At 39.1% G+C, this 25,950-nt stretch overlaps 1 protein-coding gene across 4 annotated transcripts in view; it reads left to right on the forward strand.

The window, feature by feature from the left end:
• The window catches only part of TMCC3 (transmembrane and coiled-coil domain family 3), a 55,292-nt gene extending 31,955 nt beyond the window's left edge, over window positions 1–23,337 (forward strand). For all 4 annotated transcript variants that reach the window (XM_071552076.1, XM_071552079.1, XM_071552077.1 and 1 more), the window contains exons 2-4: window positions 12,270–13,168; window positions 14,639–14,774; window positions 17,398–23,337. In XM_071552076.1, the coding sequence (XP_071408177.1) occupies window positions 12,270–13,168; window positions 14,639–14,774; window positions 17,398–17,700 (1,338 nt within the window). In that variant the 3' untranslated portion in view covers window positions 17,701–23,337. The remainder of the gene's footprint in view (window positions 1–12,269; window positions 13,169–14,638; window positions 14,775–17,397) is intronic.
• Window positions 23,338–25,950: the final 2,613 nt, after the last annotated feature.

Consider the following 25,950-nt stretch of genomic DNA (forward strand, 5'->3'; position numbering starts at 1 on the left):
TTTGATAGTCTATTTTTAACTACTTCTAGTGGTATTTTTAACTTTTCAATGTACTTAAGAGTTGTTGCATGGATATATTATGCTATAGTGGTCCCAGTGCCTGAAGGCTCTATGACTATTGTCTAAATATTGTTAAATTACACAGAGGAACATAATACCTGGTGCATTTATTTCTGCACTGGCCTTTATTTTTATAACACTTGTTAAAGCAATAAGTGAACAAGAAAGATAATAACAAGCAAGTAAAAAGCCTACAGATCAACTGGGATGAATAACTAAGTATGTCAATTTATTCCATGAAGTTAAAATGACGCAGTGTTGCCTGATTAGTACCAGAAGTGTATGTAGAGACAGGCTTTTAAAATCTGAATTTGGAGAGCAGATCAGTCAAAGAAGTGACTTGTCATTTGCTATTTCCATTGGGGAGGAAGGTTGGAGTTCCTTGCCAGTCATGTTTGCATGGAAGGTTTTTGTCCTGTGCAAATCACTGCAAGTCATCAAAGTTTCCCAAAGCATTAAATGAATGTGTGCCAATTCAAAGACTTCCTCTCTAGCTGAAACAGAATAGAATATAAGACATTCAGGCCATTTTGAGTTGCTGAAATGTTAAGTAATCTTAGTTTTAGTTTACCAGCTGCTTCCCCCGCCCCTCCCTCCCCCCCCCCCCCCGCCCCGTGCCTCAAACTTTTCTTTTATTCTAAGAAGTGTTAAATCTACGGGAGCCAATTTTTAAAATAAATTTCTGTCCAAATATAATGCAGGTGTTGCCATGAGTGCCCCCCAAAACAGGACTCTGAGCCAAGTTAATGTGGGATAAGATAAAAAGGTACATTCTTTAGTGTCCAGGCTTAGGGCTTTTAGGAATACACGATGACATCTTCGTGCTGCTGCCCCCTTCTTCTTAGAACACTGATTTCCATGGGTTTTATAATATGGCCCACCCAATCCCCAGGTTACACATCTCTCAGTCCAGCCCCAGTCCCACCCCTGTGCCATCCCCCAGGATTTTGGGGCTGGGATCACTGGGACCCTCTGTTCTTCATTCTCTTCCTCGGGCTTTGGAGGTTTTCCAGTGTTCTTAGACTCAAGGTTGTTGGTTTATGTTTGGTCTTGTTCTGCGGGTCTTTTTGATAGTCTTCAGCTCTTGTACCTTGAAGAGAGCCTAAATAGCTAAAAGAATTTGAGCTACTAATCTGTGGTAGGGGTTAGGATGTATAAACAATGAACGTAAGCTGTTACAAATATGAACACTACATTTGCTACAGTTACTGTGTTCCTAAAAACTACAAAAAGGAAAAATCAGAAACCCTTTCGGCATCACAGGTAGTAAGTACTTTCCTTAGCATAGAAAAATAGTTGATACTCTGGAACCAAAATAAGAACCGCAGGTAGGCTGGTGTGTGTTACACTCCTGGGTACAGAAGGTGACACCTCTAACTTGTCTTTTGCACTTTCTTAGCTGCAGGCAGACTGCTTTGATACCAGGAACTAGGGGCATAAGCTGAAGTAGCTTTCTTTGCAGCTTGCATTATAATTTCTTGGACAACCCTCTAGTTCTCTGAATTCAAAGTTATATCAGCAAGAGCTTCCTGACACAGCAAGTAAGATAAATTGTTCTGGGAAGGGACTCTCTGAAATCTAACATAGTCACTCTCCATGTGGCTCCTGAATTTCTGGACTTGACCATAGCTGAGAAACTTGTATATATGTTGTGGAATTTTCAGGAGGGTAATGGGTAAAGGCCTTCCTTAGAAATAATAGAATTAAAGTGCAGACATGACAGCCTTCCTGGTTGAGCAAAGACCAGTAGTGGAAGTAAAAGCAGGACTTTCTTGAGAAACTGTTTCCCATTGGCTTGTAAAAGTGTTATGGAGTGATTGATGTATTTCTCAAACATGTCAAGTAACTGACTACAGAAAGCAAGAGTATTTGTCACTCTTTTTCTTTAGGAAGAGTATCTGGAAAATGATTTTTCAGTATTTTTAATATGTAGCACAGTATAAAATATTAACTCGCTGTGTGGATGTTGTAATTAGGCTAATCTCAAAAGGGCACTTTTTTTTTGAGGGTTTAATAGTGGATGTAGATCTTTATCTGACTGTTGAGACCTCTGAAAATCTGATTTATCAATGTTATTCAGGTTAAAATTACTCTAAACACGTGACCAAAAGAGAGATAAGGGAAAAAATTATTTAGACAGTGTTTTAATGCCTTGATCAAAATGATTGCTGTGTTTTAGGTTTTGTTTTGCTTTTCCACTTTCCTAAGTATGAAGTCTCTTGTGTGTAATGTGAGGCTGTTTACTGCAGGATTCTGGAGCCTGTAGCCAAGTACAGCTCCCTGCCCAGGTACAGAGCTCTGGCTCAGTGCAGAACCAGTAACCATGGTTGGTCTCCAAGGACAGCACAAGTCTTACCTGCTTCCTTTCCCATTGAACTCCGCTTTGTTCCTTTTTATCTGTGTTCTTGCTATGACTGAATATGGTAATATGTTTATAAATATTTTACACCCAAGCCAACCATGGAATAAAGCATATCCTCTTGACTGTCTGAATAGAAACTTAAGAGGGCAAAAAGGGAATTAATGCAGAAATTCAATGGAGAGGGAGGCAGGCAGGTTAGGAACAGAATATTGATTGCAGCTTCATGCTAATCAAATCATATTGGTGAATAGGCTGCTACACCACCAGAACTCTAAAAATAGAAAAATCTAATATGAGTTTAATATGTAGGAACTAGCATTATAAGAGAATTGGCAGCTAGCATTTATGCCTGTGCTTTTGAGAAACCCTGTGTTTAGCTTGAATGTAAGCTCAACACATGACATTTTCTATTGCTAATTTTTTTAGACACTCTGAATTAAGATTACAAGCTGTTTTAAAAAGACTATCAGGTTTATTGCTATATATTATAAAATAAAATATAGTGAAATAAAATTATATAAGGAGCTTCTGTATCCTGCTTTAAATTGTTCTGTTGCCTGTAATGACCAAAGAACATGGGAACAGTCTTAAACTGTTGCTTCATACAAAAAAGTTCTAAGGAGATTAGAGCAACTGTTTGACCATTGCCATGGCTTGATAGAGGCTCTCCCAGTTCTCTGTGATTAGGTAAGGGAGGCAGTGACTTTCAGTAGGCTGAAAAATAACTCTTAAAAATGTTCTGAAACATCTTCTGTTGTTTTCATACAGTTGGTACAGAAGTTGATTGGTGAGCTCTGTGACTCAGTTCATGGGAAGTGTTAGTCATGGAGTGTGTGACAATTTGACCAAGCAGAAGAGCAGTAGCTTGTGCTCCTGTTTCAGAAATGCTCTCCTGGTCTAGCTAATGTGGGTTATGGCTATATAAGAATCTGAAATACCTGTGTGCTTAATGAAGTTTCTGTTAGGTATAATGTGAATAATTTCTGCTTAGACCATATAGGTAGCTCTATGTTCGTCCACGGCACATGAAGCTCGCCAGCAATGCAGGAAAACCTTCTGGGGTAAAACAGAGGTCTGTGCTAACACCTAACTTGAAAACTGTGGGTTTTTATCATATATATTTATATCAGCTGTCTTACCCATCACTATGAGTTTACTAAAGGATGTAGCAAAATCCATTCTATTTTCAGAGTGTATTTTATTAATTATCAGTTGCTGCGTCAAGTATCCGTTTAAATTGAAATGCATGGATTCCATAAAATCACGTGCTTTGGAGTTCACAGTATCTGGAATAAACATTTGTTGTTTGTGTGATGTAATATAAACTATCACTATTATTTAAAAAGAAAAATTGTTCTGGAATAGTCTTAAGAGTCTAATAGGAGATACAGGAAATTAAGCAACATTAATGTACAGGTTGGCAATTTCTGTAGATCTTGGCAAGTACCATACCAGGTAAGAAATATTTCAGACAAAAAACATGCTTAAACTGATTTAAGATTAAAAGTTGGCATTGCTAGTATTAGATGAGCAAAAGCAACAGGACAAGCAGAGCAATACAAGAAAGAAAACTGTACAAATTCAGAGTATGAATAAGCACATAACTATCAGTGTAAATACTGTTTCTGTAGCAAGCTATATTTGGGGGTTTTTGTGTAAAGTTAAATGTACTACAGTATTCTAGTGACAATATTGAGGTTTCCCCTTCAAAAAAACCTGTTTGATTAGCCAGTGGTTCTCAATGACATGAACTGACAAGTTTTGTCATTAGAGTCTAAATTGCGGCATCTGACCGTATAAACATCTGGATCAAGTAAGCTGCTCTGAACTTTAATCATGTTTCAACAAATATTATTCATCAGTTATGTATAGTGACTTAAAATACCATTATTGCAGCAGAGGTTTTGAATAACAGATGACCTGTATAAAAGTGCATCTGTGTGATTCAAGTTTTAATTATCGCTATTTTGCCAAACAAAATAAGTTTTTGTTAATAAAAGCAATTGAATTTCTTTTTTTAGAAGGCTTCAAAATCAAACCTTTCATCTCTCCTTTCTTTTCTGGGCTTTTTGTTTGTTTGTTTGATTTGGGGTTTTTGTTTGTTTCTTTCTTTCAGTTTGTGTAGATCACAAGGTATGGCTATTTTGTTTTGCTTTTTAGTGGCTCAGTCTTCATGCAGTTCTCTGCCTTTGGGCTGTTTGTGGTATTAGGTACAAACACAAGCCTTGGATATCAGGTGTGGAGCAAAAACATGTACTTCTGCGTGTAATGCGGCAAATAGTGAAAGTGTACTTGTGTATATAATGAAGGTTTAATGACATAAAGTTGCCTCGTCAAGAGATGTACTAGTTATTGCGGAGAGGTAAATAAGCTGCTTAGTCATGTAGGTAGTGAAGCAGGCCCTATCCTTTTAGTAGGCCTTCATATAAACAAACAAACTACAAGTCCTGTGTAAGGGCAGAATTGCTGATGTAACAGACATGTATCTTTGAGATTTTACTTTATCAGCCCAATGTGGAGAGAAGCAGGGAGGAAAAGGAAGAAGCAAGCAGGCTCCTTTCAATAAGAGACTCAGTTCATGTACAGGACAAGATGTGATTGTTTATATGCTCAGGATGTGCTGCTGCAGCATTAACGCAAATGAAAAGATCCTATGCGTGATGGAGCTATTGTTCTCTTGTTTATAAACAGAAGTTTTGCAGTGATTTAAACAAACAAAATCCCCGAGTCTGAAGTCTTTTGCCTGTGGTGGCCAGTCTATCTGGATTTACTGTTTTATCTCTGAATGGTAGTACTTTCAAAATTCCCTGCTACTGTAAAAGCTTAATGTTCCTGTTATAAAACAGGGTTTATGTAAGTGTTGCCAGCTCAAAGCAATAATAAATAATTAATTTGACTAAAATCAGCCTTGGGCTGTAGGGTTGATTTTTGTAGGTCTGCAAATTATGTGTTTCAAATTTCGTTAATGCTGTCTCTATTTTGGGACAAGAAGGCCTTGGCTGGTTGTTGACTATAAAGTTAGGTGTGGGAGTAATTTCTCTGTAATTGAGGGCAAGAAGCTTAATAGGATTCCCTAAAAGTCTCTTATGTGATTGCACCATTCCAGGAGCTGGGATGTCAGGAAATGCTTAGACAATCTGAATACCAGTGGAATTAAGAGTTGACTGTGACACAGAAAGAAGCAGGTGGAGAGAGCAGGCTACCTGTTGTAAATTTATAAACGTTTGTGTGAAGTTAGACAATGCAGTGATGTGAAGGGAAACACCCTTTAAAGCACAAGTGGTGGGAAATCAGGAACATATGCTGTAACTATGATTTGTTATAGCAGGGATGTTGCTCACTTTTTATCAAATTTGCATAAATGGAAAAGGATTTAATAATTGAAAATGTATAGCTGGCTTTTCAAAGAGTATTTCATGGTTACTCTGGAAAATTTTATTCTTGCCATCTATTCGAACATTTTACATATACAAAGCTGATTACGGAATGGGAGGGAGAGAAAATCCATAAAAAACTGAGAAGAGGGAAAGAGGAGCACTTATTAGAATCACTAAGAGTGAGTTGAACAATTAATCTAGAAGAAGAGACACAGAATGTCTTGCATCACTCTTCAAAGTATCTCCCCCTCGCACTGTTTCACAGTGGTTGTACTTTGAGGGGTTTGTGTCAGCTGAGAGGCACTTCTCTTCAGCGGGAGTGGGAGTGGAGGCATCTCATAAGCTCTGCTCGATGGAACCTCCCATTCAGCACCTGCAGCTCTCAAGTATTTCCTTATATTACTATGGAAACCTGAGGCAGAAGGAACATACACATAAAAGAGACATTTCTTTTGATTTGCGTTATGAGAGAGTACTTTATTGACTCGGTTTTAATTAATGGTGCTTATCTTGAGAGCAGGACTGACATAAAGCAAATAACCAAGGGGTATGGAATCTACCTCTTGCACGCTTAAGAAACTTAAGTTTAGTAAATCTGAGTATTAGTTCGTTGCTATATTGGACAGTGATTTTTTTTTTCACATGACTGCTGGACGGTAAATGGGAAGTAACTTGCTTACTTTTATAGAGATCTGTTGTTTTCAGTTTTCAGTGTCTAAGCACAGAAGTTCTATTAGAACTGGTTTGCTTATGTCAGTTTTATGCTGCTGAACAACTTGGAACAGGACTGAGAGTTGAGAGCAGTGGCACCATAGACTTTCCAGTAGATGTTGTTGTGTTTTGAAGGAGCTGGTGTTAGCAACAGAGTAGAAAACTGACTCTTCCCCTCATTGTTCTCTTCTCCCATTGGTTTAATCTGAAATAGTGCCATATCTAAATACTTGTTTACACACAAGCCGTGACCTACATAATTTGGCCTTAGTTCAGTCCTTTATTCAGAAATTAGAGAAAAGGTTATTCTGGGATACTTCTAGTTTGACCTGAGCATGTCTGTAGGACATGAGGCAAACCAAGATTGGTGTGATCTTAACTCTTCGGGTCACAGGTTATACATGGCTATTTGGCATTGACCAAATTAGACCAAGAGAGTAAAAGCTGTTTTTCTAGTCATGCCAGAACTTCAGTGTATATACTTTCTTTGTAATTGCTTTCTACAGAGTTTATTTTAACACATTTTAAATGTTGGGATTTTTTTTACTTAAACTGAAATTGCAAGTACATTTACATCTTTCTTGAAGTGCCTTTGCTTACAGTCTCAGCTCTGTGTTGCTCATGCATTAAAATGGAGAGAAAGATAGGTGATCAAACTGACCATGAGGAGTGGGTTCAATACCTGAGGTCTTGCCTACTATGCTTAATATAACAACTGAATTTTTACAATTACCATGAAGAACTCTTCTGTGGATTCTAGAAGGAACAGTGAACTTGAAAGAGGCAGTAAAACTCTCTCCTCAAGTACATTTCTGCTTTGTAATGTACTGAAAAAGTATTGAAATCTCTGTGTGCTCCTTTACCCATTGGATGCTTCTGACATGTGGATATTTCTTGACACAAGGATAATTGTTCCTGATTATTTTTGTTGCTGTTGGTAAATTCTAAAAGCTTTAAAGCTGCCTTAATCCTATTTTATATGCTCCTTATGGGATCCTTTTTCTAAGCATTCATCAGATACCCCTCAAAAACTCTTACAAGATAGACTTTAATAGTCATCGTAAGCTTTTGTTTAGCTTGCACAGCTGTGACTGGTGATGGTAGTGAGACTGTGCGGAGAAAGAGAAAGAAGGGGCCACCTGTAAACTGAGCCTATTTAAATGCGTAATCCCTTTGTGTCTTCCTGGTTTGCTTCTGTTAGGGAGACAACCCAAAGGTGTGTGCTTTCTGGAGCCTGATGCATCTATCCAGTCAATGACTCTGTCTTGCAAATGTTTTTTTATTCTTTGTGATTTTTTCAGCTACTTTTTAAAAGAGTGTGGAAGAAATCTATGAAATAAACAGTACAGTTTGGTTTGATATCTAAACATAGGTGGCTTATCTGCCGAGTGTTCGTGGAGAGCCATTGACCCAGTAAGTGGAATACAAGAAGCAGTTCATCTGAGCAGCCATGAGGTGTGGGCTGCACTAGGTTGGCTCTATGTGCTCTTTCACTATGGATTTTTTTCTCCCAAATGTATCCCACTCATTATCTTTGGGGAAGAAGTAACTTTCTAGGTCTGCTTTATATTTTCCCACCAGAGGATATAGTGGCCAATCTGCATGGGCTGTTAAGCATGATATTCTCACCAGTTCAGCAGATCCTGTCCATATGAAATCCCTTTCCAACACTCTTGTCTGTGGCATTGGGGCACATGGGTCCTTTTGTGCTCTGGGCTCATTGTTAGCATGGCCTGCAAATCTGACCTTTGGCTGCTTTTGCAGGCAGTAAGCAATGATGCCAATGAAATCCCTATCCTTGCTTTGGGATTGGGTTTTCAGGTCGCTATTGAGCTCTGAATGTTCTCTATGAGTGGCAGGCTGCCTCTTACCAAGCCCTCTATCTACCATTTAAGACAAAAGTAAACCTGCCAATTCATGCATAATGAAGACTTCTGAGCAGTGCCCTGTATACATTGCACCAAGCAGTTATTCTGCTATCCCTTTTTGAAGCTCTGGACTTTGGCTTGGGATGGATTTCTTGAACAGCATGACCATGCAGCCAGGGATCTGCTTGACTCCTTTGGGGGGGATTGGGGCTTTACCTCTGAGCGTTATCTATCTAGTCATCTGTGGCACCTGGCTCTGATGCAGGCAGGGAGTTGAATTGTCTTACTCCGAAATCACTGTTCCTAAGAGCATTTCAGCACCACAAACATGACTGTTAGTTCTCAACTGGGTTGTAGTGAAGTGTGTATGTGAACTGCTCCAGAGTGCAGTGGTGTCTCTCCAGGCCCCAGATTTCTCCTTCCACACTTACATCAGCTATGGCTATCCCAGTACCATATGCAAATTGGTTTCCCCTGTTTTTTACCTAGAAGACAGATCCCAGGCATGTCTCTGATATTTTCTCTGATTATGGGCTAGTGCTTTATCTTCCTGGTGGCAACACTTGTCTATTGCTAATCCCCAGCTTCCTATTAATTACCATCATAGAAGACATGTGTGATGATTCTTTTTAAGTGTTTCTCACTTTTAAAAAGATCACTGGACCATTTTAACTATTGGGGCTGCTACTGTATGTATATATATTTTTTTTCTCTTGACAACCACAATGAAAATCTTGAAAAAAATAAAAATAAAAAGTTAATATCTCAATGACTTTGTTCTTATTAAAAGCTTGGTGGTCCTGTCAGACGCTTGTGACTCAGGAGTCACAGAAAGAACAATGGCATGGATGGCATCCATTGTTCTTCCCATAGCAATGCTGGAAAACACTCACATAGTGTGAGGGAGATGTGTATTATGCCTCCTGCATGTGGGAGGATTTCATCCCAAATCACAGGAGAGTGCACCAATCCCGCAGAGATGAGGAAGCATCTCAGACTCCTACTGACAGTATAAGGAACTGCTCAGTATAAAAAACTAGGCGTTCAATACAGTGGGAAATTCAATCTAGTTCTTCTCATCTCAAGATGAGACTGTTGCAGCAAGGAGGATTAGGGTAGGATTTGAAGATGGAAGTCTCATCTTGGAGTAGCATTAGAGTTGACCTACAGAGCAATCACAGATGGATCTTTCCAAGCTGTTCTACCTCATCAAGGCAGAAGAAAGATAACTTTGTCTAGAGACATCTGAGTCCTCCAGTGTCTGCTTGCTTCTACTTAAAATAACCAAGCCAAACAAACTAAAAAAACCTAAAATCCACAAAAAACAACCAACCAACTAGCCCCCTCCACAAAAAAACCCCAAACAAAAACAAACAAAAACCAACAAACCCTAAACACAATCCCCCACCACAGTCCTCCAACAAAAAGGTTTAGTACCTCAACAGAATTTCAAAAGCCTATTTCTTGACCCAGCCTTGCAACATGATGAGAGCACTTGCCATTTTGTCCAAATACAATCGGACAGAGAAATCTTCCAAACCCTTGGTGATCTCTCAATCCAGTAAGTAAAAACAAAAGCTTTTATTAGCAGTGTTTTGCAAATTTAAACATAATTCTTTATTGAATTTGATCTGAATTTATGACTGGGTTTACTCATGTCAGGAGCAAATTTGCCTCATGCTAACTGATTTCCTCATCTCCAAAAGTAAGGCAGCTTTTAGCAGATGTATTCCCTCAATGCTATTGTTCTTTTTATCTCTATTACTGTTTTGACCTTGAAGTTTCAGGAAAGCACAGAAGGCTGACCAATAGAAATTCCAATGAGGCAGAGGACGTAAGGGAGAAGGGATCTGATTTGGGCTTGGATCCAATTATTACAATACATTTTTAGACTATTTCGTACTAAGGAAGTAAACACTTACTGCTGTGTAAAGGTTAAAGGTGGACCCACCCATTCTTGGAAGTATGTACAGCTTGTTCTGAGTGACATCAGTGATGGATCTTTCTTGTATGTGTATACAATTTGGTGATTTATTACAGTATAATTTTGTGCCAAAGATTAGTCAAAAATGTCTTAGGTTGTTTCAGTAAACTATTGTTTTATACTGAGTTTTTTGTTCTTATTGAATTTGTCTCTATCCCGTAAGTCCATTTACATAAATATCTGCAAGATACTGGTGAATCTGAGATTTTATGTTATCTGGTTTATACCCTGAGCAGTGCAGTAGCAAAAGAAAAAGCAAGAAAAACCCCACTGCAATCCTTGATAATCTCCAAAGAAAAGAATATAAAGTAGGAGTAGAGATGATCCTGTCTCTGAAAGGGTTAGGTATAGATCCAAATTTATAGCTGTTTTACCCTCTCTGTGTTTGTACCCCGTCATGGTAGACACGGAGCAAGAACAGTTCTCCTGATCAATCTGTGCACAAGGTGTTATGAGCAGTAGGACACCTTACCTGGTTACTGAGCGTGTGTTTTAAGGACAATACAACAATCCTTGAGAGAATTTTCAGGAGAGCTGCCAAAACTTTACAAGCATAGGAAAATACTTAATGATGCTCTTATGATTGTTTTTAATCAAGAAAAAGATTGCGTGGTGATCACTGGACATGTATACATAGGTCTGGCTTCATGATCTTCAGATTTATAGGTAATAATAAACACTGTAGTTGGTAATCAAACTTCACATACTATCTCTGGCATTTTGAAGCAAAGAATAGCTAAAGAATTTCACAAATGCATCTTTAAAAGGTACTTTAATAAAGCTTCTGCCTTGTCTCTGCAATGGTCTTGCCTGAGCAGTTGTATTGGTTCCCTCTGGTGTTAAAGCTCTGAAAACCCATTACAGCTAGAGCATTTGTTAAGCAGTCTCTACAGATGTGAAGTTGTGGCAGCTTTAATAAAATGAACCTTCTGTGTCACAAAGGCTAAATCAAGATGAGAATAGGAATGAAGCTGTTTTGGTTAGATCATTCTTATGTCATGCTTCCTTCATGACTTTGAAGGAAACAGTTTTGATGCTTTCTATCCGACTACCTTGCCTTTTTGTTGAGAAAGGTGAATAATCTGTTGTGTTAGTGTTGTAAATGAGTTGCTTAATTGTGCTTCCAGAGAGCATTGTTAAGGTATATGGATCCTATACCTCATGGAATGCAGTTTTCTTTTCCGGGTTTCTCTGTGTAAATCCAACTTAGTGAATTTGCTATTAAAACAGACTCTGCCATAACAGATCCAGTTGTTGAGCATCTTTATCAAGCATGGGAAGTCAAATATAGGGCAATTCTTTCTCCATGCTCTCTGCTTTAAAAACTAGCAGCTGCTTCCAGCTTGTAGCATACACATTTCCAAGAGCTTTCAGATGGTTATGCAAAAACTTTGAATTGTGGGAGGAATTTGAATGGGATGTATCAAAAAAGGCATTTAACCCAGAAAAACACATTGAACAGTATAGCACAGCTGTAGAGGGAAAAATCTGCTTACATCTCCATTGGTATTTGACCATTTCTGAGACAAAAACTGGAGTGATTATCAGTCATGATCTCTTTGAAACTCTTAATAATAAATAATATATTTAGGAACCTTTTCTAAGTAGATGTTATTCTCATTTTGTGAAAAACTGTAAAGGATTCTGAAAAGCTGTATATTTGAATAATTTCCTCTCTAATTTGTCTTTCTTCTGTTTTAGGAGAAACCAAGCAGTTCCTTGGGCTGCTTATTAACCTATGGAAGTCCAGAAAAATGCTGCTTAATTTCAAAGAAAAGTTTATTCTGTTTTGCTACTATAAACTACTTTATATTGTCTACTTGGTATAATTACATGTGAAAAAACTAGAAGTTGTATTTTAAAAAATAGAATTCAAATTCCATTTATCTCTTTTTCTTTTCTTTCAGGTGGAAAGACATGACATGAATACCCTGAGTTTACCACTTAACATTCGCCGTGGAGGTTCTGACACCAACCTGAACTTTGATGTACCAGATGGAGTCCTAGAGTTTCACAAAGTCAAACTCAGTGCAGATAGCCTGAAACAGAAAATTCTCAAGGTTACAGAGCAAATCAAGGTTGAACAAACAGCTCGAGATGGAAATGTGGCTGAGTATTTGAAACTGGTCAACAGTGCAGACAAGCAGCAGGCTGGGCGCATTAAACAAGTCTTTGAGAAAAAGAACCAGAAATCTGCCCACTCCATTGCTCAGCTGCAGAAGAAATTGGAACAGTATCACAAAAAGCTCAAGGATATTGAACAAAATGGATCTTCCAAAACTACCAAGGATACTTCCAAAGATAACTTGAAAGATACTCAGCATGGAAAGTCTCGTACCAGTGGGCATGGAACAGAGAGCAGCAAGTCGGGTGTGCCAGGTGTATCTTTGACACCACCTGTCTTTGTTTTCAGCAAGTCTCGAGAGTTTGCCAACCTGATCCGAAACAAGTTTGGTAGCGCCGACAACATAGCTCATCTCAAAAATACCTTGGATGAATTTCGGCCAGAAACGAGTTCTAGACCGTATGGGGGCAGTGCCACCATTGTTGCCAAACCAAAATATATTAGTGATGATGAATGCTCAAGTGGGACCTCTGGATCAGCAGACAGTAACGGGAATACTTCCTTTAGTCCTGCTGTGGCAAGTACCCTGGACAGTCAAGGGAAGCTTTCTGTGATTTTGGAAGAACTAAGGGAAATCAAGGAGACACAGTCCCAATTAGCTGATGATATTGAGAATTTAAAAACACAATTTAAAAGAGACTATGGCTTTATTTCTCAGATGTTACAAGAGGAAAGATATAGGTATTTTTATTTAACTGTTCTCTTGAAATTACTTTTGAAGGGGTATAGATGCTATTTGGAAAGCGTGTGTTGTTTGTGAGAGATATTTCAGAAGCAAGAGGGAAAAATAATTCCAATCAATATCTGGTACCAAAATTTTCTGCTCCTTCCAATGACTGATAATACACATAGAATATTAATATTTCCTAGAAAATTATGGGGTGGTCCTTTTGCTTTTTGTCAAAGCCTGGTCAGAAAACTCTCTCCTCTGTCATACTGTGAATTATGCGAATACTGTATATAGGAGTATTCACTGTCAATTGTTTTGTAACCAGTGGAAGGATTCTCATCTAATATGACTCAAAAAAGCTAATCAGTCTCTGGTATAGCAGAAGTGACTTACATTTGATAAGTATACCCTTGACTCCTGAGTACCTTGTCCAAATAATTCTCACATACGGTGCTATCTGGTGGATGCAATGTCACCTTGTACCCTGGTGTAATACACAGCTGTGAGATGGAATTTAAAGTGCTCTAGCACAACTTCCTTTTGCATTTGTTACTTGGCAATTCATTACTTTACCAGCCACTATAAGAAGTGAGATACATTCTGCACAGGACTGTGCCTATATCCCATTTGTCATATTGCTTGTGATAGTCAATTCTTGAAGTCTTTACTACACTAGTGGGCAAAAACTCAGTATGAAATGCAATATATAATGTTTCCCTTGTTTACAGTTTTGAAATACAAGGAAAAGCTTGATATCATGTGGTAACATAGGGGAGGAAGGAACAATGCAAAGGGCTAGTGAATTTAGGACTTGGTTTCAGGAGAAGGCAGAGCGGCCTTTTCTGGCAGCTCACTACCACTGAGATCTCAAGTCTCCTGCCACCCATTTCCACAGCAAGACAATTTTGCCCCATCATTTTTGTGCTGACTGCAGTGTTTGCCTGTTTGAGTTTTAGATCAAGTGACAAATTCACAAAAAACTTTCTAGTTTCCTGATGGTTTAGTTGAGCTGGTTTGCTGTGCAGGAACATGCCAGAACAGGCTGTATACAAATGGCAGGACCTTGCAGTTGTGTTTGAGGGGGAACATATTTTTCCTGTTATTACTGATGAGCTGTTAACTGGCTCAGACTTACTTATGAAACCATATCTTCTTGTCTAAGTGAAGAGTGAAAAATGGAAAATAGTGAGTTGGAGATTCTTAGGCACTGTTTATAGTTCGTATAATTTGCCAATGATGTACAAATATTTGCTTTTTAACACCTACTGCCAGCAAGAAACACTCAAAAGAGACTTTCAGCTTGCTGACTAAGTACTTATGGAGAGTTTGCAAAAGTTTTACTGATTTCTATGTGCTTTGTAATGCCAGTCAGATAAATTCATTGTACACTGAGAAATCACCTTTTAAAATGTGTAATTGTTTTCATGATTTAGTATTTCTTGAATAGAATGCACTAAATTTAGAACTCTTTTCCTAATAAGATACGAAAGATTGGAGGACCAGTTAAATGACCTCACTGATCTTCACCAACATGAGACAGCAAACTTGAAACAAGAGCTAGCCAGCATAGAGGAGAAAGTGGCGTATCAGGCATATGAGCGATCACGAGATGTTCAGGTACTTTTTTCCTTACTATAGTCTCCTAATATTTCGTAGAAATCTTGTACCATGAACCACTTAAATATTTGTAAATAAGGAACCTGGGGAAAGATTTAATCTCATGTTTTGTCTGTTTTAAGGTGAAAAGCCAGCATATTAAATCAATGTCAGTCTGTATTGGTTTCACGGGATTCACAATTTTTTCTGCTGGAATTGATGATATAGCCTAGGCAGGCTTGAGGTTGAAGAATGGCCTGGTTTAATTTCTTGCACAATAGGAGCAAGGAATTGAGTCTCCTTGCATTGTGAAAAATACCACCTTTGGCAATGTTCTCACGCAAACTTCTTGTTCAGACTTTCTTCAATAAGTAGTATCATCACTGGCAAGGTTTATTATAAATTGAACTGCAGGTAAAAAGAAAGAGAGCTAATTGATAAATAGGCTTGTAGATTTGCCAGTTGAAATTTAAGAGTTTTAAGTCATGGTCACAGCAACCCCTATAATTAAAACTGTAGGGTGTGTTCACCTTAGTGATCAGCTGTAGTTATATCTGGCTTCAATAAAAAGCCAATAATAATGTGTACAATGTAATTACATACTTGATTATTTCTATACAATAGAAGTACTTATATAATGCAAAATATTTCTACTTAAAGTCTGAGTAAGTGGTGAAAAACGGTTATGTTTTACCTGTTCATGAACAACAAGGAATGCTCAAAGACGGTTTTCATGTTGGCTCAGATGGTAAGCAAACCCAAAACGTATCCTACAGACCCCTGTGTTCACATTTCTAAACACAGAGAGTGCAGGCAGCAGGATGATCACAGTTTCCTAACTGCTGGGAGAGTTAGGAAGCTCCTGGGAACAGAATGGGAAAGGGATGGTACTGAATCTAAGTGCATCGAGATTCCTTTGCAGGCTTAAAGAGAGGTCTCTCACAGATTTAGAGAAAAGAGGACTGCTGTCTGTGAAGGCTTCTTGAGGGTGTAAAAACATGAGATGGGAGCTATCTAGCAGAAGGGCTGTGAAATATTCCCTAACTCATTAGCAGAATCCTGGAGGGGTGTCAGAGACTTTTAAAACTAATTGAAGGGCTATATTGATACAACCTTGTTTATTTTATCGCTAGAGCTTGGCCTGTTTAAACCTGTCACTCTGGGGGTTTGGCAAATAAGCTAAAACAAAGCGAAAGCAGTTAAGCTGTGGATATTTTGAGTAACAATGTTGTTGCTAAAGGAGCAATGTGCAGTTCATTTCTCAGCCTCTCAGTGCAGAGCTGCAGGTATCAGACTTTTGCAGCTGGACTTTCTAAAGCAGCACAAGATATTTGAGAATAACTTACAGTTAGAGCAGAAGAAGGACCAGAAAAGTTCTTCAGTGTGTAGTGAAAAACATTCATGAACCGTAAGGGACTTTGTGCCACTCATTAAGAATTGTCATATATATATTACTAATTCCTAGGACAGTGAAAGGAAGCAGTCTTGTGTAAGGCACTGTGCCATGTGCTCTGCAGTGACCTTGGTGCATGGTCAGTCACCTGGTGAGCCAGTTCAACTTGCTAAACCAACAGAGAACTGACCCAGCAAGAGAGAGCTGATAAGTCTCTGCATGTTTATTACACAGAGGCTTGGGTTGAAACAGCTTACTCTGTGATCAGGTGAATGCCCCTGCCAGTGCAAGGAAAATGTTTTGAGAGTGGGGAAGGAAGTAGGCATTCTGAAGCATCAATTTTCCCTTTTACACAGGGGTAAAAATTATGTCAGATTGATTAATCTCATTAAATGACAGCCTTGCACCATGTTACATAGTGGTGCCCAAATCCCAGCTCCAGCAAAAAGTGGCATTTTGGCAATAAGTGAAGCAGTCAGGAATTTTTGTGTTTCACAAGGCTTACACGTGAGGTTAGTGTCTTAGAAAGCATTTTACTCAAAGACCCCTTTTAGTCCATCCTCAAGCAGAAGAGAAAGGTCAGCTCTCTTTAGAATAAATTGTGAAGAGAAATAGATCATATGAAAGAGAATCCCATAAAAGCACCCCCACAGGTTTTTACACTGTCTCCACTGCCCACATGGGGTATGGATCCTTGGTCCTTCACACACAGCAAGGGAAGGCCAGATCTTACAGAGAACTCAAGCCCAACATTGCATGATGGGTGGCTTTGAGAGACAAAGTAATGCAGACCATAGAGGTGGTATAAACCAAGTGCTACATGTTCCAAAGTAGATTTAATGAACGTCAGCAAGGCCACCCTAATATTTTCTATAGCATATACAAAGAAACTAATTTTGTTTCTGTTTAATGCAGTGATAGTTGCTATGGCAACAGCTTTCCCAGTACTTTATCTCATCAGTCTATAAGGCAAACATCTGTCATGAACATTAGAGTTACAATGCTTTTCTCAAGTGTGAAAAAAGTAAAAAGTACATTTTGGACAGTGTTAGACTTGATTATGCCTAAGCAGGCATAAGTCATGCAGATATACCTGCACATTTAAAAAAAAAAAGTTGGTGGCCCATTGAAATTTTGGAAGTCTGTAATAAATTACACATCTAATCTAGCTGATGGATGGCTCTTCAGTTATAACATGAAGAAGTGTTGAATGAAAATACAGCTGCCCTAATTCTTGTTTTCTGTCTCCAGGAAGCCTTGGAATCATGCCAGACTCGGGTTTCCAAACTGGAGCTCCATCAGCAGGAACAGCAAGCACAGCAGTCTGAAACAGTTAATGCCAAAGTGCTCCTGGGGAAATGTATAAATGTTGTCCTGGCCTTCATGACTGTCATCTTAGTGTGCGTTTCTACTATTGCAAAGTTCATTGCTCCTATGATGAAGAGCCGTTTTCATATCGTCTGCACTTTTTTTGCAGTGACACTGCTGGCAATATTTTGTAAAAACTGGGATCATATCATTTGTGCCATAGAAAGGATGATTATACCAAGATGAAGCTGTTGAACTGGCTGCTTTCTTATTTTTCTTTCTTCCCCCCACCCCCACCCCTTTTTTTCTCTCTCCCTGTTTTTTAAGCACTGTGTGTATACAAATTCTGATGTAAATGCATAAAAGCGTACTTTTTGGCAGTCAGTTGCCTGTTCAATCTGATTTTGTCTAACTGGCTATGTCTGTGATGAACTGCTCACTTAAGTCAGTCTTCTGCCTTAATCCAAAAGGTTTTCCACTTTACAAACCCACAGCCACAAAAGATGATGATCTGGGGAGAATCCCAGCCACTGCAAGTGTCAGCTGTGCTTTTTGCTAGACTGGAATGCAAAGAAGGAGTACCATAATGTGCATAAGGCCTGTTAGACTGATAAGTTAATTTTCTCTCTGAATTCAACTAGAGTAATAAGCCAAATTATGCAGTCATATGTATTAATAGTTCTTGATTCTAAATTAACGGGTATCTGTATATGGAGTTTCTAGATTTTAGATGTAACAAAACCTGATGCTTCTGCTAGTAACTTTTTGCACAGAGTTTATTGTTTGTCAATGACACCAGTGATGACTATTGACCACAGTTCACAGTTGTTCTGTTCTGGCACTGTTCCTTATCACATTCGGGAAACACATAAGAGTTCCAAAGATGAACTGAACTGAATGGTAAGATCCCCAGACCACTCTGTAAAGGAGTAAAGAAGCAATTAACTGGTAGTTGTCATCCAGACCAAAGCACTCTCTTCAAGCCCCGTAACCTGCAAGGGGAAAGAAGTACACAGAAAGGCATCACTGAGGTCAGCCTTTGTTAGCACTTCGCTGTTGGGATGTTTTAACAGAATGCAAAGCATACAGGTGGTGGGACTCTGGGTACAGTGGTTTTCTTTTGTGTGTCAGATTAAGGAATGTGGCAGAAACCTGAGGGAACAGCTTCTTAAGGGAGCAGGGAGTTAAACTTCTTAAAATACACGAACTGCAGACTCTCTTGACAAACATTTCTGAAAATAACATATTAACATGCAGTACTACTAGAAGACAGGGTTGGTTTGTTTTCTCACTGGAATTTATTTTGTTTGATTTAAGAACTGGAAAAAAATTTCCCTGAAACCTGCTTGACTTTCAGCCATGATGTAAAGCAAGATCTTTATTAAAAACAAACAAACAAAAACCACCACAAAACAAAGCACCACAACCAGAATTTTTCTCTTTTCTCCATTAAATGAAAAGGTAGTGTCTCCAGTTAGTTGATGTTCAGTGTTACTAACTGTGAAAATAGTCATGACAGATTTTCTTTTCAGTTGCAGTATTTTCAATGCTCTTATTACAGGAGTAAGGAAGAGGATTGCTTCATGTGTGTATTTGTTTTTAATCAAGTGCAATATTTAGTGTAGAAGTTGTGAAGACCTTATTCTGAGGAAAGGGAGTGGGGAAGGGAGAGTCAGAGGAAGAACTTTGATATTTTACCATGATTGGATTAACAGTAAATAGTTTTTGTGGCTTCAGGGCCTGAGGAAAGGACATAATTAACTTCATAAATAATTATGTGACTCAGAAAATTCAATTAAAACACTTCAAAAATCTTTAAAGAATTCTTTGTATGTGCTATGTCTTTGAACAGAGAATTCAGGAAGGACTGTACTGGTTTGCAGGCACCGGAACTGGATCAGTTCAGGCACACCCATGTTATCCTAACCCAGCCCTACCTCATCTTCAGAGGGCAGTGGAGTGGAAAGCAAAAGTCCTGCTGAGAGAAATATGACTTTTAAAAGCCCAAACTTGCCAATTGGTTTATCTTTGGGAGTGTCAGGAAGAATTGTTATATAGATACATTATTCTTTTCATTATTTCATTTTTTTTTCTCTTTACTCCTGTGTTCCTGGTATCCCATGAAGAAGGAAAGAGGTATTGTGTTATGTAGGAAACTTTTCTGTCTTAATCACTACATGTGCTCCTGCTGCTGTTCACTTCAGGGAGATCTTTCTTCCCATGTCATTAGCCTCCTTTTCCAGCCAGCTGATAGACTGAGGGCATTGCTTCCCCTGATGCAACTCATAAACTTATCTTCACAGGAAAATCCCTTCCATAATGTTAGAAAGATAAAAAAGAGGCAGTTTTTTCCTGACCTTTATATCACAAAAAAGGATTTTCCTTGGCGGGTTTTTATGCCTTTTTGATGTGTCCTCAGATCCTCTCGGTATCTTCTATGTTTTTGTTACAATTTGGTCCTATCTTCCTTTTGAAAATGCATATAATTTTTTTTTTTCTTCCTCTGTTTTTTCCCATTTCTTTAGCTAATGAATGTGCCTCTATTTAGAGGCCTTTCCTTTTCCAAGTCTTCTGCTAAATTCCACCACCCCTTTTATTAATCAGCTCTTTGACTTTCCCCCTCCCTCACTTCCCTAGTCACAAGATTATACATCCATTACCAAACCAACCAAACAAAAGTCCTAGTTCTGATTCTAAGAATGCTGTGACTCTTCATGGTGTTTTCCTGCCATCTTTATTAAAATTTCCATTCTTCTATTCAGCTTGCACAGCCACCTTCTGTTTTGGCCTCTTGAGAAAATAGTTTGTTCAGCATTTTGTTAGATGGGTTCGGAAGGTTAGATGTGCAAGAAAGGAATTCTGTGTGTTAAAAATGTTTACATAAGAAAAACTCCTTTGCCTGTTGCATCATTGTATGTTTAAAAAGATAATCCTCCCAGTGCTAGTTTATGTAGTGAAAAATGTTACATCAGGTAGTCTCAAGGTCAGACAGTACTTTTCTTATAACAAGGGAAGCTGGTGTTGTACAACCTGGGAACATGAAGGCTTCTGCTCCAAGGGAATCCTATTACAATCCTGGAAGATGACCTCAGTGCAAAGTGAGGGTAGAATGTAAAATCTATAAAAGATTGGTCACGATCTTGATAGAATCTGACTGCGTCCAAATTGGAAACAAGAAGGTCTTGCATTTCCATATTAACTTTGAATGTGGCAGAGGACACAGAAAAAGATAAAAAGGCTGCATAATGTTAGTTATGCAAATTAAAACAACCCTAATTGGTGAATGGGCTCATCACTTCTCTAGGTTATTTTCCCTGCTGGATTTAAATCACTGGAGGATGTGGCACACATCAACTATATACCAAAAAAAAAAAAAGAAAGCGAAGGGCAAAATCTTGCTTTTGAGTGAAACTGCTATGGTTTTGGACAGTGTAAGGCTGCAGTGCCAGAAGCTTTGCAGAGCGGAAGGCCACCCAAGAGGCAGGGCAGTCTCCCCTTCTGCTGTCACCCCTCCATTTCTTACCTTGTGCTAACACTGGTGTGTGCTGCAGTCTTCTGTATGCCACAGTAGCTCACTACACTGGAGGAAAAACCTGGCATAAGAGGTGCGTGGTTCTCCACTTCTAGAGACTTAAAGCACTGGTAAAAATGTCTCATGAGCATGAGGCAAAGACAAAAAGGGAGATGAGACTTTTTCTTTCTTTCTGTTCATAAAACTGAGCAGCTTCAGTGTAGAGAAGTTCTTCCTTGCTTTTTCCTACAGGGAACAAATACAAGGAGCACCAGGATGTGGTGGGACAGGCTAGCCAGCTGTGTCTGTACCATTAGCTTCAGTATTGGCATCACTTGCCCCCTTTAGGCTGGGATTATGTGAGTGTACATATCTGGCCTGCAGTCAGAGCTTTGCTTCCTGGGTAACTGTGGCTAGGCCAACCCAAAGAATTGCAAGGCCTCTTAATGAGAATGCTGTTCAGCTTCTCAATCAATTTACTACGTTCTGTCAGGATACCATTTGCTTTTATATTCTCATACAACACATTAGACATTCTTGGGATACTCCTTACACCTACTCATCATAAGCCTCTAAAACACTCCCACTCAACAAAAAGTTGCCAGACAGTCTTTTCTGCTTGGTGCTGCCTGGTAGTCAATTATTTCACTTTACTGTGACAGCAGTTTTCTGGTGGAAAAGCCCTTCAATTAGTTTTTAATACCTGTTGTATAAGCTTTTGGCAGCTTTTTGTTTAGAGGGTTCTGGAGGTTTAGTTTCTTAGGAAAGTTAGCACAATTTTCCTGATTTCTCCCATGTCAGCATTCAGCAGTAAATGAGGTTTCCTCTAAAACTTGTCGAATGGATCCATCTGCTAGCTTCCACTATGACTCTGTTCTTGTTGAATGTCCAATTAGTGATTGGCAGGACTGAATGAGTCCCAGTTTAAATTCCTTCTCCTTTCTGCTTTACATTAAATGCATTCATGCAGCTTCTTATTTTATTGCACTCCTGTGATATCTCCTTGTTCTGAGTTCTGAGAGGCACTATAAAATCTCACTGCATTTTAGTTTTAGTATCAAAATGCTTGTGTTGTGCAGTGCCACTGCTGCAGGACCATCAAACAGAGATCTCCTATCTGTACTCCCTGAAGGATTTTTAAAAGCCAGTGGTTTTCTTTGAGCAAATCGTAACTGTTTATCTAGGGAATAGAAATTCAATAGGTGAATACAATTTGCTGTCAGAAAGATACATGCTCCACTGTCTAGAAGTTGAAGCTGGTCAAATTCACTGTAACCATAAGCTTTGGTTTTGTAATCATAAGGGCTACCAGCTAATTATTAGCTACTGGATAACACAATAAGCAATGACTCCAACACTTGAAGTAGAATGTGGCTGTTCAAAAAGGAATAAATTCAGGCTTATGTTTGATACAATGTTAATGGCATAATCACAGGGTGTGCTTTCTGGAATCAAAATCAATGAACAAGAAATTTGGGAGGAAAAAAAGAAAACACAGAACCTTGTGGTTCATTTAGGTAGTATGAAAACCAGTTCCTTTTTTATTTGCTTTTCTTTTTGGTTTGGGAAACCAAGACCCTTTCCAAAGTGATAAAGACATTTTGCTTCCAGTTTCAATGGTACAACAGGAGGTAAACACAGATTAATGTAATTAAACACCTTAATTTAGATAACAGAATTTAATCACTTCTGAAAGTCCATCTAGGACTAGCAATCAGGCGAATTTATTCTCCTCTTTTTTAGTCAAGGAAATATTTATCTGCTTTCTTCATTTACCCTCATGCCAGAACATGGCTTTTAATTAATTATATTGCTTCCCTTTAAAGTACAAGAGATTACAATGGGTTTGTTTTCAGATAAAGTTGGAAGGGCCTCTCTGATCCTAAGTAGAAGCCTGCACAAAGAATCAGACAGTTTTACACTACAACAGTGAAGGACTAAGAAAAGTTTCATTTTAGTCAGTGGAATTGCTTAGTTTCCCTGAAAAAGCCAACTGAGATGATGCTGTATATAAAGACTGCATGAGGCCTAGACAAACTGTCTTGTACAGTTGATTTGCTGTATGTGTAGCATATTGAGTTGTACTGTTGTGGGGAAGTTTTGCACAAAGCCACCTTTCCTTTTTACCCAGGGAACCTGGGTCTGGTAGTGTCAAGGTGTACCAAAAATTGTCTGCTTTTATTGACTAATGTTAATTGTCTCAGTGTGTGACCTGCAATGTTTCTCATATTATTTCCATTTTGTGCAGCACTGTGGAAAGATGCAACTATGAAAATGTAATTTTTGTATATTTGGTTGTGTAGTCATGACTGCCTCTAAGGTGCCATTAACATTTTTTTAAATAAAAATATTTACATTTATTTGGTGATGAATATTGCCTCTTAAACTTACTGTCTGATCACTCAAAATCCTATCAGTTTTTCTTTCTCTGTAATAAATTATTCAATTGACAGTGACAAAACTAATCCATTATGCACAAGGCTCAGCTTTAAAATACTGCCCTGCTGCAGTTTTGACCAAAACCTGGTAATTTGAGTTTCATTTTCAGCTGTGACATGGCAAAACTGCAAACATCAAATTGGATATCATCATTACTCTTCTCCAGAGTTTGTGTGAACATGCTATGCAAATGCCATGCTATTGTGCCAAGCAGTTGGACTCACTTTGGTTTATTTTTTTTTTGAAAATGAATTAGAAACATAACATTTATTTTTATGTTATTGTCAGAGATCTTGGTAACGTGCCAAAAATGCAACTTAGCATAGCTGACATAAAGCAAAACACTTGCATTTATTTTTCATAGAGCAGGGATCTCATCAGCTGGCACTGGCAGCCATTGGGAATGATGTTATTTTTATTCCAAGAACAGAGCAGAAACCATAACAGTGTGTTGCTTTGTGATCACACAGCACTTCCTATTTTCTCCTATTTGAAGAAATTGTGTACAGGCACTCCCAAGTCACCTGCAGGCTTTCCAGGGTCTTGTCATGCTGGGATTCACAAAGGTGCCTGGAATTTGTTCTATATTCAGGCTAACTCTATTCACAAACAGCGGTTCCTCCATAACCACTAATAGCTTTTTGCCCACTTCTAGCATAGGCCGAATAATCCCTGTTAATGCTGGCAAACCAGACACAAAAAATGCACCTCACTTAACAGTTCTTTTAGTTCAAAACTCTGGCTTTGTAGAGTGCATAACACACCCTAGTAATGGTTTTAGCACCCAAAACCAGAAAGGTAGAGAGTAAAATACACCAGTGCTGTTTAACTTAGCACAGAAAGAGAAGTGTCACTTGTCAAGAAGTGTTCGCTGTGCAGTGCTAGCAGTCACTGGATGAGACAAATGAGCCTTACCAGCAGTGTACTCTGAAAATACTTTGTGTTGGTGCCACAAATAACTCCAATAACCAAAGCTTATGACTGTGCCAGAAACCGGATGAAGGCACCCAAGACTTCATCTGCTATTATGCTGCAACTTGTTTTGAACTAGCTGGTTCAGGCACTGTAGTTTATAAACTTAGTGATAAATACTTCCTGAATGCATGTGTGCTTATTTCTCTACTTGAGCTGCTGTGGAAGGTGCAGCAGTCAAAGGGCAGGTTCTGCCTCCCACAGCAACTAGCACTGCATTAAAGTAATTGAAAGAAGAAATTTCCACACAGTATCCTCCTCAGTTCCTATTTGGACTATGGACTTAGGTGACAACTCATTAGTTGTGAGGTTGCCTAGTGGATCAATGCTACGTCACCTTTTATGTGCAGCCTACAAGATTCAGACAGAAGTAAAGCAGCGAGGCTTAACTGCTGGAGAGAGTGGTGTCCAGTCACTAACGGGATTTCACAAGGCTCCATCCTTGGCCAAGTTTTTTTTAACATCTTTCTTAATGACTAGGATGCAGGTCTGGAAGGGATACCAAGTAAGTTTGCTGATGACACTAAAGTGTGAGGAGCTGTTGACTCCCTCGAGGGCAGAGAGGCCTTGCAGAGAGACCTCGCAAATTAGAGGACTGGGAAATCACCAACCACGTGAAGTTCAACAAGAGCAAGTGCCAGATTTTGCACTTGGGATGAGGCAATCCTGGTTGTGTGTATAGATGGGGAGGAAAGCCTGGAGAGCAGCACTGCAGAAAGGAACTTGGGGGTCCTGGTGGATGGCAACTTGAATATGAGTCAGCAGTGCCCTGACAGCCAGGAGGGTCAACCATGTCCTGTATCCTCTTAAGCACAGCATGGCCAGCTGGTCAAGGGAGGTGATTGTCCCGCTCTGCTCTGCACTGGTGTGGCATCACACATTGAATACCTGTGTGTAGTTTTGGGCATCACAGTACATTGAAGACATTAACCTATTAGAATGTGTTCAGAGGAGGGCCAGGGGGACGGTGAGAGGTCAGGAGGGGAAGCCTTATGAAAAGCAGCTGAGATCACTTGGTTTGTTCAGCTTAGAAAAGAAGACACTGAGGGGAGACCTCAATATGGTCTTCAAAATCCTCAGGAGGGGAAGCAGAGGGGCAAGTATCAAACTCTTCACTCTCATAAGCAGTGACACAACTCAAGGAAATGGCATGAAACTGAGTCAGGGGAGGTTTAAATTATCTATCAGGAAAAGGTTTTCCATGCAGAGGGTGGTTGAACCCTGGGGAACAGGCACCCGTGGGAAGTGGTCACAGCACCAAGCCTTGACACTGTTCAAGTGTTTGGACAACACTCTCAGGCACATGGTGTGACTCTTGGGGTATCCTGTACAGAGCCAGGAATTGGACTCCATAATCCTGATGTGTCCCTTCCTACTCAGCATATTCCATGATTCTATGGTACCCCGTCTTAGGACAAGCTTAAAGCTGGCCAATGCTGAGCTGCTGAAATAAGGACCGACATACTTTTGGCAGGAACTTTAGGAATAGAGCCTGCATTTGATGTAGTCATGATCCCTTCAGTTGGTGTGGTTCTAACTCATCTCTGTGTACATAAATTTGGAAAAACTCTTTA

This window comes from Pithys albifrons, chromosome 3 (genome assembly GCF_047495875.1).
Source record: "Pithys albifrons albifrons isolate INPA30051 chromosome 3, PitAlb_v1, whole genome shotgun sequence".
Lineage (NCBI taxonomy): Eukaryota > Metazoa > Chordata > Aves > Passeriformes > Thamnophilidae > Pithys > Pithys albifrons.